This window comes from Ruditapes philippinarum, unplaced genomic scaffold, assembly GCF_026571515.1.
Source record: "Ruditapes philippinarum isolate M1 unplaced genomic scaffold, ASM2657151v2 ctg1686_1_1_1_1, whole genome shotgun sequence".
NCBI classification, from domain to species: domain Eukaryota; kingdom Metazoa; phylum Mollusca; class Bivalvia; order Venerida; family Veneridae; genus Ruditapes; species Ruditapes philippinarum.
In genome coordinates, this window is record NW_026865777.1 from 211,616 (window position 1) to 224,667 (window position 13,052).

Sequence of the window (13,052 nt, forward strand, 5' to 3'; positions counted from 1 at the left end):
TTATTAGAATCATTCTGATTATATAAACATACCATTGGGGAAGTTCTATTGTCATTGATCATTGAAAATTTCTTTATTTAAGGGCTCCATGTAACTTTCTCTCAGTAACTTTGTATTTGTGTCTTTGTACTTTTGTTGAAAAAAAGAGTTTCTTTAAACATTTTCTCTAGTTTAATGGGGTGTATTTTAATGATATAATTCCCAAGTAAATTGAACATTATTGATTTTCAAAAAATTTTAATTTCATATCACTCTTTAATGAAAATTGAAATTTGAGTGGAAAAAACCCCAGCAATATTACAAGATTAGTGAATCGTTCATTATTGTTACCCGGCCACTTCTTAAGGATTTTTTTTAACCAGGTTTTCCGAAGGAAAAAACTGGTTATTAGATTGAGGTATGTCGGCGGGCGGCGGACGGGCGGGCGGGCGGGCGTAAACAATTTCTTCTGTGCGCAACTCCTCCTACATTTCTCAACGGATTTGACCAAACTTTCACAGAAGCTTTGTCATCAAGTGCCCTGGCGCATATTGTCGGGGTTTTGCGATTAGATAATATTTGACCTAATTATGGCCCTTTGTTTTTTTTCCTTATATAAAATATATAGTGAACAATTTCTTCTGTGCGCAACTCCTCCTACATTTCTCAACGGATTTTGACCAAACTTTCACAGAAGCTTTGTCATCAAGTGCCCTGACACATATCGCCAGGGTTTTGCAATTGGTGTATATTTGACCTAATTATGGCCCTTTGTTTTTTTTCCTTATACAGAATATTATAGTGAACAATTTCTTCTGTGCGCAACTCCTCCTACATTTCTCAACGGATTTTGACCAAACTTTCTCAGAAGCTTTGTCATCAAGTGCCCTGACACATATTGCCAGGATTTTGCAATTGGTATATATTTGACCTAATTATGGCCCTTTGTTTTTTTTCCTTATATAGAATATATAGTGAACAATTTCTTCTGTGCGCAACTCCTCCTACATTTCTCAACGGATTTTGACCAAACTTTCTTAGAAGCTTTGTTATCAAGTGCCTGGCACATATTGTCGGGGTTTTGTGATTGGATAATATTTGACCGAATTATGGCCCTTTGTATATTTTTTCCTTATACAGAATATATAGTGAACAATTTCTACAGTGCGCAACTCCTCCTACATTTCTCAACGGATTTTGACCAAACTTTCTTAGAAGCTTTGTTATCAAGTGCCTGGCACATATTGTCGGGGTTTTGTGATTGGATAATATTTGACCGAATTATGGCCCTTTGTATATTTTTTCCTTATACAGAATATATAGTGAACAATTTCTACAGTGCGCAACTTCAAAAATTAAGCAAAAATAAAGTACTGTTTACCTTTCTAAAACATTTGGGGGAAAAAGGCGAATAGACAAAATAAAATTTCTCAATCATTTTTGTTTGAGGAATATTAAAAAAGCCATAATTCCTCCTAAAAATTCAATTAAAAACAAATGCCCCTTCATGACAAAGCTTCTGTGAAATATTTTGCTGAAAACCTGGTTGCATCGCATTGCGATGTTCCTTGTTTAACTTTTAAATGCTAGTTATGAATTAGTATTGTTAGTAAATCAGTAAAACAATGAAAGAAGACAATGAAATAGTCATGGAGGGTCATGTAGGAACTGACTAATGATTAATATACAGATGGCATGTACATTTCTACATTTCTGTTGCTAAAGATGGAGGATATGACAACTGTGTGTAAGGTGATGGCCACAAGGACATTCTCTTGTTTCATACACTGAACACAACATTTGTTTATTTTCCATTTATAATCTGTCCAAAATTTGAATTGAATGACCATGATGGACAGCGTTCAGGTGTCAGTTGACTCGCGAAAGAGGTGAGGGGGGAGGTCATCTTGTGGTGACCAGAAAGTACCGTGTCATTCAATACCTTCTGTTGATATATGTAAATACATTGTATACATACAATACTTACAAAACAAATTTAGATGAATCTTAAGTTTCACTGACAATAGAGTTGAAAGTACAGGAAAAGGAATCAGATACTTGATTAAAGTAACTGGGAGAAAAATTTATTTCAATATTTCATTTATTTTGCTTTTATGTTTGAAATAAAAAATATATGTTATACTAGTAGTGGGGATCAGGGATAGAGATTTATGAAGTATGATATGTAACTTTAGAAGAAACACATGCAATGTTTAATTAACAATGAATCTTTATATATTATAGTTCAAGTTCTAGACTTCTAGAGTCAGAGCTAGTATGTACATGTTGAATCAGAACTGAATCAATTAGATAGATAGAGTGCTATTAAAAGTATAGAAAAACAAGTACAAAAAAAGACAGAAAATCAGGAAAATTTTATTTATAGCATAATATTAGGTTTACATTGGTGATTTGGGATTACTTAAAATCTCCATGACGAAGACTTGATTAAACAGAATTATTTAGGTGAATATGGGTATAAAATATCTAGGGAAAATAATTCATCATTAAAAACAGAATGCAAATATCAGATTTTCTAAATCATTATAGATCTAAATATTTTTAACTCATGACTAGATTGTCATAACTGCATGTATATTATTCATCAAGATTTAATTTATAAGAACAGATTTAAATGTTATAATTACAAATTTTGTCAAATGTAAAAAGTGAGTCATGTTTTTCTTTATGTTGACAAAGTACATCAGTAAAATGACCAGTTATTTACAGACACTAAATGACTTATACGATAAATCAAACAGACAGAACGTGCACGAGACAATTATATTCTGGGTACTTATTTAAAAATTAAATAAACGCTTGAGTTCACTCAGTTTAAACAGACAGATGTTCAAGTATTTAGATAAAAAAAGGTGATGTTCTTATTGAAATTTCATTATAAAGTTGTATTTGCATGGATTTCTTTACAGAGTATCTGATTGTGACCTCCTTAATCACCCCTATGATTTGTTTATGGACTGGCCATGCTTTAAAGTTGGTTGTACCATTTTAAAACTGAAGGGATTTCAAATAATACTAAAACTGGGTAATCATCAGTATGCATTATTTTATTATGTTCAGATTTCACATATGTGCCCCTGGGATACATTGGTGTCATAGGCTAGGGCCTTATTAGGTTTAGATCTGAAAGTCTGGGCTGTAGTCTCTTCAGAGATATTTTATAGGCTCTATATTTGTTTTCTTAACTTTGTAGAAATGTCAGTGGCTTGTATATATTAAATTCTACTTTGGAAATTTTTCTTTTTTTATATAATTCATATATTTAAAAAAAAATTCATTTGAAGTTTTTAACTGTTTAAAAAATATTTTTACCTCTTGCATGTTGTGCGCATAAGTTGCTCTTGGGAATATCTTCATTTTCAAGGAAAGTTGATTGAATTTTAATTGATTTGCTTTGAACATCTTTAAAGTCATATTAATGATGTCATATAAATTCTTAGGGGAGAAGAAATCTCAATATACCTAAGTAATTCTTGCATTTTTTTAAATTTCATTTGATAGCTTTACCCGGGTTATTCCCAATCTGTCACTTGTATGAATTTACATTATACAGAAATACGTATTCATTGACCTATTAAGCATTAAAAGTACAAAATTATCTCTGCAGTTCTGTCTTAAACTTTTTCATACTAGTTTTAAATAAGACATGATAATTTCAAAACTACATTTAATTAAACCATTATAATTGATATAGGGTTTTATTTGAAAATAATTACCGGTTCTTCTATAAATGAGCATATGGCTAACAAGGTTTTCAAAATTTGATTTTCTTCAGTGTAAATATTATCTAAGCTAACAGAGTTATAAAATTGAAGACGTATGCTGTTTATAAGGGTTGAGAATAGTGTTTACCAGCCCCCAATATGGCCATATTTGAAGATCGTGATCTGAAGCCATCTTTCACGGATATCAAACATCTTGAGGAAATCTGTCAACATAAACGTAAATAATCCCAAATGAATATTACGACAATGATTAAGGGTATCGCCTTACAATTAGCGGAGGCCTGTCAACTGTGGTTTCTAGATATATGACACAAATTTTATAAGATTCTTAAATCCCTCATTCTTATTTCTGTATGATAAAGATGTCCGTGAGGGCTCTGGACTTTATGTCTCGTTATTACATCATGGTGGACAAAAGAAGAAAGATTGTATGTAAACTTTCACTGGTCAAATGTTTGCCAGTTATTGTTGACTCCTGATTTATTTAGATTTAAATGTTTATACTGATAAAAATATACTAATTATTGATAGGTAGCCATGTACATGACACAAATTCCTGATTTGATTAAGTTATTCAGTCATTAATTTCAGTATAGCAATAAGCTAACCATCATTATAGCCAAAAATATTACATTTGTTATTGTATATAGAAATCTTCCCCTAACCAAGAAATGACAACATCAAAATTTAAATAAGAGATATCAAAATGTCAAAATAAAGGAAAATTAAGCATCATTTATAATATAAGATAATTCATTAGTTATGTCTCTTTTGTAGTTTTATACTGAAGATATTATGTAAAAAAAGCTTAACTTTTAGCCTTTACTTTGCAGTATTTGAGATGCTAACAGCTTTGCTATGAATTTCAAACTATCCATCATGAGTTTCAGGAACTTTTTTTGGATAAAAAATTGTAAATAAAACAGCCACTAGTGTCAGCCACCTTGTATAATGTCTAAAAGAAAACATTTTCTTATAATATTTCAGAGTCAAGATTACGAGAATTTTAATAAAGAGGTTTCACCATCAAGATCGGAGAAAAGTGAAGATAAACAGCGTGAGATTCATCGAATGACGTCCCTACGTGTACATCAGGCTCTGATACAATCACAAAATAACAACAATAACAACAAACAATGGCCACAGTCTCCTGGTGATGAGGTAATTAAAAATAGCGATAGTTTATATATAACAATAAAGTGGTTCCTGCCTTGTTTAGAAAATTAAACTACCAATAGATTTACAAGGTATGGGTGGAGATAAATTGTTACCGACAGTAGATAGATGAAGATTTTAAGTAAATTTTTGGCATGGGATATGAAAATTAAAGGCACAGTGCAAAAATGTTTTGTCTTCTGACATTATTGACCAAGTTATAAGAATGGTCCATTGAGCACTCCTTGATGTCGAGCTGAGAGTAATAATCGATCAGTAAATATTATCTAACAAGGTAATCTGATTGGTCAATAATTGATCTATTTTTGTTTATAATTGTGACCACTTCACAGGAAAGTGTAATGGAGACAATGTTGATATAGACGTGATTTTTACACAAAAGGTGTTGGTTTTGTAAACAGACTAAATTTTGTTTTCATACAGAAGTGAAAATATTTAGCAAAAATAGGATCTATGGCCACTTTTATATGTTTTGTTGACACATAGGCTCAAATTTAGATGATTTCGGGATAATGACATAATCTAGTATGATTGAAATATAATGAATAGATTGAACAGTTATTATAGTTGACTTTTTTACATTTTGTTTTTTTCTCTAGTTTTTATGCTAAGCCACCGTCTAGACATATATTCCCTCACAAGCAAATATTAAACTTCAAATGGCTAAATGTAATATGAAACTAAATCAGGATGAAATAATAGAAGGTTTTTCACAATTTTGTTTGCTTTTTACTGATAAGGAACAGCTTTAAAGTATGATAGATGCCTTCAATATTGCGTGTTTGTAGAGAAAAACAAATAAAGGCCGCACATAGATTGTCTGATTGTACAACATTGCGGTGGAAATATATTACAATTTAATGTAATCAATTACATGCTTTTTGTCCTTTTCATAAATTGCTTTGAGAACGAAAATTCAGCTGCAAAACATTTATAATTTAATAACTCAGATCTAGGCCCTCTTGAAAGGAAACATATGTCACAGTTATATGGTTTTTACTCAATTTTAAATTTAAATTGAAATAAAGGTTTTGCATATTGCATTATTAATAGATTTTAAGGGATTAAAAGAAGGAAATAATAAATCTAAATAGATCTGGATTTTTTCACTTTATTTGACTTATTAAACTTCTTCACATTTCATGGGTAAAACTGGTACAGTAATTATTTACAAACTTATTGTAAAAGAAAAAATTGTCCCAAAGAAAAATTGCTTATCTTGCAATAATCTCTCCAAGTAAATACATTCAAATTAAACTTAAAATTATTTTAATATCCTGTTTTTGAAAATCATCTTATGTAAAAAAATGAACTAAAAATTTGATCAAGTAACAATATATTTTCATTTATTTAAAAAGGAAGTTTGAATACCCTAGGAATTTAGTTAGTACATTTTAATATTTAGGTTTTTATAAAGGGTTGAGTTACTGTTGTACCTATTTCGGACAACTTTATGACATATTATATAGCAAATGACTTGTAATTATCAGGCAATTATGGGCGAGAAGTATACGGTCCAACATCAAATGAGATATTTATGTCATCGAGAATCTCTAATTATTAACTAGCAGTCAGTAAACTTTCTCTGCATCACCTGATATGGTGTAAAACATGAAGAACTTATTGCCCATAAAATAAGTTACGTTTCTTGACTTTATTTCATTAATTTGTGACCATTAACTTTTACATGACTTTAATTTTAAAGAGGATTGAAGAAATAAGTCGCTAGGTAACACCAAATTGTGACTTTATGTTTATCCATGTCAGTTTGTTCTTTTGCTTAATTTCATGTTTTTGGGTACATCTGAAATAAAATAAATTATAACAAACATGTTCCAATTTTTAACAAAATGTGCTTTTTATGTTGACATATTTTCCATCATTTAACCAGTATTATTTAACAATTTGTCTGTATTTGCTGGTGACAGAACTGATTTTTCCGATGTAAGTTTCAACTTTGAACCATAGTAATTTAAACTTTGAACCAAAGTACGAATTTAGCATAAAAATGGCAGAATTGAACTTTAGCGTGGTCCACCTGAGGTCTAGTTAAATATTAAGTATCTGTTATAGATACAGCGGTCATTTGTATGTCATAGACAATTGACTGTCACCTACAGCAAATTGTCCCGATTTCAAAAGATTCGTTAATTGTTTTGGTCATATAGAATTTCAAGAAAATGACCAATCTCATTTTATGTTGTATTTGAAATTAGGAAAGGTTGAACCCAGTCAAGTATCAGAATATCAGATAGTTGATGTAGAAAGATTTATGAAAACTTCGATTGTTGAAAAGAAAAATTCTGAATTAAAATTTGAAAGATGACAGTTTTATTTAAAAAGTATTTTTTGATGTCACAAGTTCTTTTATCGTATCATTTTCAATTTTTTGAATTTCTCAGGTCATTTTCTAAACATGATTTCTTTGTTCTCTTTGGTAGTATTCAAGGCATGTTTCTGGAGCTTTATTTAGTTGTTTATAAGTTTGAATTTTGTTGTAGTTTTAAGACAAATCGTATTTTTCAACAATCATTTTAACACTTTAATAGGAAGGTTATTGGACATTTCCTCGGAGAGCAATGTCTGTGAAGACCACAGTGTCATCAACTTATTTATCAGGTACCAGCGCACGGGCAGGGGATATTTTTCAAATGTTGTGCACGAGACACTCGTGCAAAATTTGAATGTTTTATTTGTTGTTGTTTTTGTTGTTGGTAGCGTTAACACTGTGCACATTTGTGTTTATGGTTTTTCTTCAATTTGCGTATATATGTAAATGATATATAAGTAAACTATTATTGTTGTTTTATTTAAAAAGTCAACAAAAATAATCAGTTTCCTTTTTGTGTTCAATTTACAAGTAGCCTAGTATGTTTTGTATTTCTGTAGTTTTCTCTTACACAATATAGTAAATTGAAGAACTTCTTTGTATTTCATATTTTAAACTAGATCTACCGTACATCACTCTGAAATTCAGTTTTCATCTATATCAGTCATTATTATAAATTTAATTTCTTTTCTGACTTTTTTATGAAAAGTAGCAATAAATTGATGCAGCTTAAGTTTAAAATTGCACGATGACACAGCTAAACTTTCATCTTGCACAAGGTGTTAGGAAATTTGCATATTTGAATATTTTGTTTACGGTGAATCCATCCATCAAAACCATTTATAAATTGAGCCCTTTTTTATTTGCCTGTTTCATTATCTTTCTTTTACATGTATGTATTAGTGATACAGTGTGGTGACAAATTTTCAGATCATCATTTTCAATAGATGGTTATATGTTTAGGCTCAAGAAGTATTAAAATTTGCCAAATTATCATAAATAGATGATGGATGTATTGACCTTAAAGGATAAAAGTAATGTTGTTATTTTTCTATGCACTGTTTGATGTTTACCTCTCTATCACACAATTACAGCCGGCGAGGACATATATTGGATTGACGAAACGGCACAATCTGGACGATTCTCACAGCGAGAGTTCAGGGGAGATGACTACGAGCGATTCGGGACGTGGGGGCAGTGAGGAAGATATCCGTAGCAGTATGACAATCTCTCATGATACAGGTAGCACAAATTGTCTCTCTATCAAAGGGAAACAACTCTTATAAGTCTATTTTGTTATTCTATACAGAGTTAATGGTAATTCTATGCACAGATTAATGCACATGTTTTTCTGCTTCACAAACAATTTTGATTGAAGTGATGACAAGGGTGATTGTTCTTTATACGGTTTTGAATTTTTACTTTGATATTTTGATTTCTTTAATATTTAGATAAACAACCATTGGAAGTTTAACTTTGTGTTGCTCTCTCATTTAAAACATATGTATTTTTGGATTCATTTTAAATTATTGAAGAACTACTGGTAATTGTATTTAAAACTTTATCTTTATCTTGATATTTCAGATGAGTCACGGAGTCCAAACACGTCAACCTCGCATCCCTTCTACACGTCAGACAATCATCAACCAACTTTCTCGTCTTTCCACGGCAACAGTGTTCATAAAACTGGTCCTATTTTATCATCATTTTTAAAACAAAAACAAAAAAGACAGCAAAGTGAGGATGCTCATAAAAACTCATTTCCTATGAATGATTTATCTAATCCACATAGGAATAATTTATATAGTCAGTATAGACATCCGAGTGAAAGTAACGTCCCACACCCTGCCATGAACGTTAATAATGGACAGAATTTGGGACCGGTTCAAGGTCAAATGGATTTTGATCCAATATTACACTCATCTAAGCAATCAAATCTTAGTTTCGGGAATTCATTTGAAAATGAAAGCATAACAGGGCGGTCTCAGGATGATGATAATACGACCACAACGTCGGGAAGTTATACTATAAATGATTTACAAGATGATATACTGGCATCGGAAACCAAAGACATGTTCTATAAACCAGACACTTTCGTGTGATAATTTAAGTAAATTTCCTTATTTGTGCTATTAAAGTGAGTCATAATAGATTCCTGCTAGTGTTTCATGTGATATTACTACCTTAACAGGGTTAGCAAATTTGTGAAATAAAACATTGATACTTGAATTCAAGGCAGCATCGTGCAGAACTGTTGTAATTAAATGATGATATAAACAAATTCTATATGTCAGCAGTCTGCTTATTGGTGTATAGAGCATAGATTTATCTTCTAAAATGAAGTTTTTTCAAAGTCGTGTACCAGTCTCAGATACATTGCTTTCCCATTGGTCAGTTTAAAAACATAGCTTTTAGTGAACCAATCAGAGGCAAGAGTTTCAGACTGGTTTACAAACTAAAATTTTTACTATGTATTCCTACTGGATAGGAACAAATCAATGCAACTGAGATTTGTAAAGGAGACTGGTGTTGATAGTGGAGAAAGATTTCAGTGTTTACTGTATTTTCATAATAATTAGAAATTGTATATGCAGAGTAATCATTCTTGTGTTTTGAGAAGATATATTGATGATGTGTAAATTGAATCATTCAAAAAATGTACCAAATATTTCATAATAATTATGAGCACCATTTTTCACATACAGTCAAGCATGTTTAAAAAAACACCAGTAAAAATACATGTATGCCTTTACTTTTTAAATTGGTCAAAATGACATAATAGCCTTTTATTCAATTTTATATCACAATAAACACTGGTATTGGTGACAGTAAAGAAAATTCTATTTCTCCCTGCTTTAAAATGATGTCTTTTTAAACATGGTTGACTAGTATAAAAGTATAGATGAATATGCAATGTGTTCTTAATGTGTTCTTGCCATATTAATTTTGTAAATGATAAATTTGTATGGATTTATTATTACATGTTTCAAAAATGAAACTTAAAACTAAAACAAACTATCCTTTAAATTAATATTGTGTGCTGCAAAAATTTATGGGTTTCTTTATAATGGTAAAAATTAATTTAATTCCAGGGATCATAGTCCTAACTGGGTCACCACCATGTTTCCTTATATGACACTAGTACAGGTTTGTGCCAGGAAGTGGACTTCAAAAATGGTTCAATAAAGTTTTAAGCTTTCATCTCAATCAACCTTAAATAAATATTTTTAACTAATGTATAAATTGGACTGAACAACAATTTAGTACTGTGAAAGGCCTTAAACAAAATTATATTTTGTTATAGTTTGTTTTCAATATAAATTAATTTTTTTCATTGATGTAAATTTAACAAGAAATATTAACATAATATAAATTGAGTTGAGAATTACTGGAATGAAGTGTACTGAACCTTGAAATAATGCCAAGATATCTTGAGTTGATAGTGCTAATATTTGAATTTCTATGTTTGTAATATATTGTACAAAATGTCTGATTTAGTTATAAGCTTATTGATTACCTTTCAAATTTAAAGGAAGACAATCTCATGGTACTATGGAAGAATTTATAAACAATTGATATTTTAAGCGATTTCCATTTTTAACCTTTCAGATTTCTGCACATTTCCAAAAGAATCTCTAATCTTGGTTCACCCCAAAGACATTTTAGTAGTGTGTGCAAAGCCTTGTTTATGATATAAAAGTAAAAAAAAATATGTATGTTTAGGTCTGTAAAAGAATCATTAAACTTTGTTTTTCAATGTAAAAAGGTTTGTGAAAAAATCAAAAAAATTATGTGCCAATCTTATCATCAATGTTGTTTGTTTATGTTGAGGAATCTTTGAACACTTACTTTTTTATCTTTAACTTTTTTTATAAGATAAGTATATAAAGATTATGCATAATAAGTTGTTTAAGTATAGTTTTAACTTGTACGCTTATCATTTGAATGAAGATCTATTGTCATCAAGGGAGATAATAAATCTTATAAAAAGTGTGTTAATATAGAAATTAAGAAACAGACAGATCATGAAATAAGTGGGTTAATTAAATAAAGGGAGGTAATTCAAAGGGCAAGAAAATTTATTAAAGTACATTAATTTAAAGAAAGGGAGGTAACAAAGAACCATTTTTGTATCAGCATTTTTGACATTATAATAAAAAGTAATACATGTTATATGGAATTCTAGAAAATGCAAAAAGTGAATAAGATGGAGTATTGAATTTTGTAGACAATAACTGCTAAATAATTAATTTTGATGTATAGAATTAGATCTGTTATAAAAAATCTGATCTATTGATTTTGTTATGTCTTTGTAGATATGCTATTTATAGAAATGTTTGGTTGTTTTTTGTTGTTGATGATTTTGTTGTGCATAAAATTGTATAGAAAATTGTATGAAAATTTTGTGAACATAATGTTTTATTGTAAACATAATGTAATGTTTTTGCATGTCAATTATTCAGGGATCATTGAATTCCATCTAATTTGAATGAAATTATATATATATTTATACACAAAAAAAGTATTGAAAAAAGATTGATATAAAAATGAATAAAATTAATGAAATATATTGGATTTATTTTACTTTTTGGCTTAGCCTACAAAGAATAGTAAGTCAGCCCTGCTGACTCTGTTATTAGTGAAGGTAGAGCATGTTTCTATGTATCCCATATTCAACCTACTTATGTCTGTTGATCATTGACCAAGATGAGTTCTACCTGGGACCGAAAATGATTACTACCTGCCACTCCCTTATGAGGTCAAAAGGTCAAGGTCACTGGGACCTGTAATAATAAAACATAAAATCAAAGTGCATTGACCTTGAAAACTTGAAACTGTATGAAGATGTACAATGAGAGTTCTACTTGTCCCACTCATTTTATGTTCAAAATAACAAATGGGACAGTTGCCTGAGTGTGCTGACAGGGCCATTAAATGGAAGTTTGCTGACAAAGAAACATACAACTTTGAATGTAGACGCATATAAATGAATTATATATGTCATACTTATAAAAGGTCAAAAGCTTAAAGGTCAAGGTCATTATTACCTTACTTAACATTTCGGATTTAGTTTTGTTTATTTTCAATTAGATCTAATTCAGTTATGACTCGGAGACTGATGCAGGTATGCATCTCGATGATTTCTGTCTGTACGATCTGAACTTCAAATGATCCCTTTATTTAGAAATTTTGCAAATGAGAAAAGTGGAGCACACTGCTCCTTGGAAAGAGTTTGTTTTGCTTGTCTTAGGTTCATGTTTACTATGTGTCCACGTGATCAGGCTTGGAGAATATAAGCAATCTTTTAAATATTAGCAGCTTTCTTATTGCTATAATTACAAAAGTAAATTGATTACTTTAAGAATTATTTACCAACCTGAATGAGACTTTATAAAATTGATGTTCTGGTCATTATCGTGTTTTAGACTTTCCAAATACAAAAGTTATGTGCCCATTCAGACATGTGAATAATGAATGTGTCTTCAGTTAAATTATACACTGCTTCTTAGTTCAGTATCATTACTTATATTAACCTCAGTGGCACCTAAAGTAGTGTAAATCATTCACTTATAATCGCACAGCACTACGATTTTAAATCATAATCGAGAACCCTAAATTAGTTCATCTTTCTAGCTTCCTGGTGCTTCTACCTAAAAAGAATGAAATGGAATGACGGATTGTGGATTGTGTTTTACTAAAAATAACGTAAAGTTTAAGATACAAAATAAAACATATGTATGTAATCCACTTATCCACCTAGTAAAGTAGGTAGTTAATTAGTTCTGTCTGAACTTTAAACATCACAAACGCTAATTTATACC

General features: G+C 30.2%; 1 protein-coding gene across 5 annotated transcripts in view; it reads left to right on the forward strand.

Annotated features, from left to right (window-relative positions):
• Positions 1-11,798, forward strand: part of LOC132730282 (protocadherin gamma-A7-like) — a 61,565-nt gene extending 49,767 nt beyond the window's left edge. For 4 of the 5 annotated variants that reach the window (XM_060716168.1, XM_060716170.1, XM_060716169.1 and 1 more), the window contains 3 exons: positions 4,713-4,886; positions 8,325-8,472; positions 8,815-11,798. In XM_060716168.1, coding sequence (XP_060572151.1) covers positions 4,713-4,886; positions 8,325-8,472; positions 8,815-9,332 — 840 coding nt within the window. In that variant the 3' untranslated portion in view covers positions 9,333-11,798. Of the gene's footprint in view, positions 1-4,712; positions 4,887-7,450; positions 7,521-8,324; positions 8,473-8,814 lie in introns of all 5 variants that reach the window. The other variant, XM_060716172.1, reaches the window with a different exon arrangement.
• Positions 11,799-13,052: the final 1,254 nt, after the last annotated feature.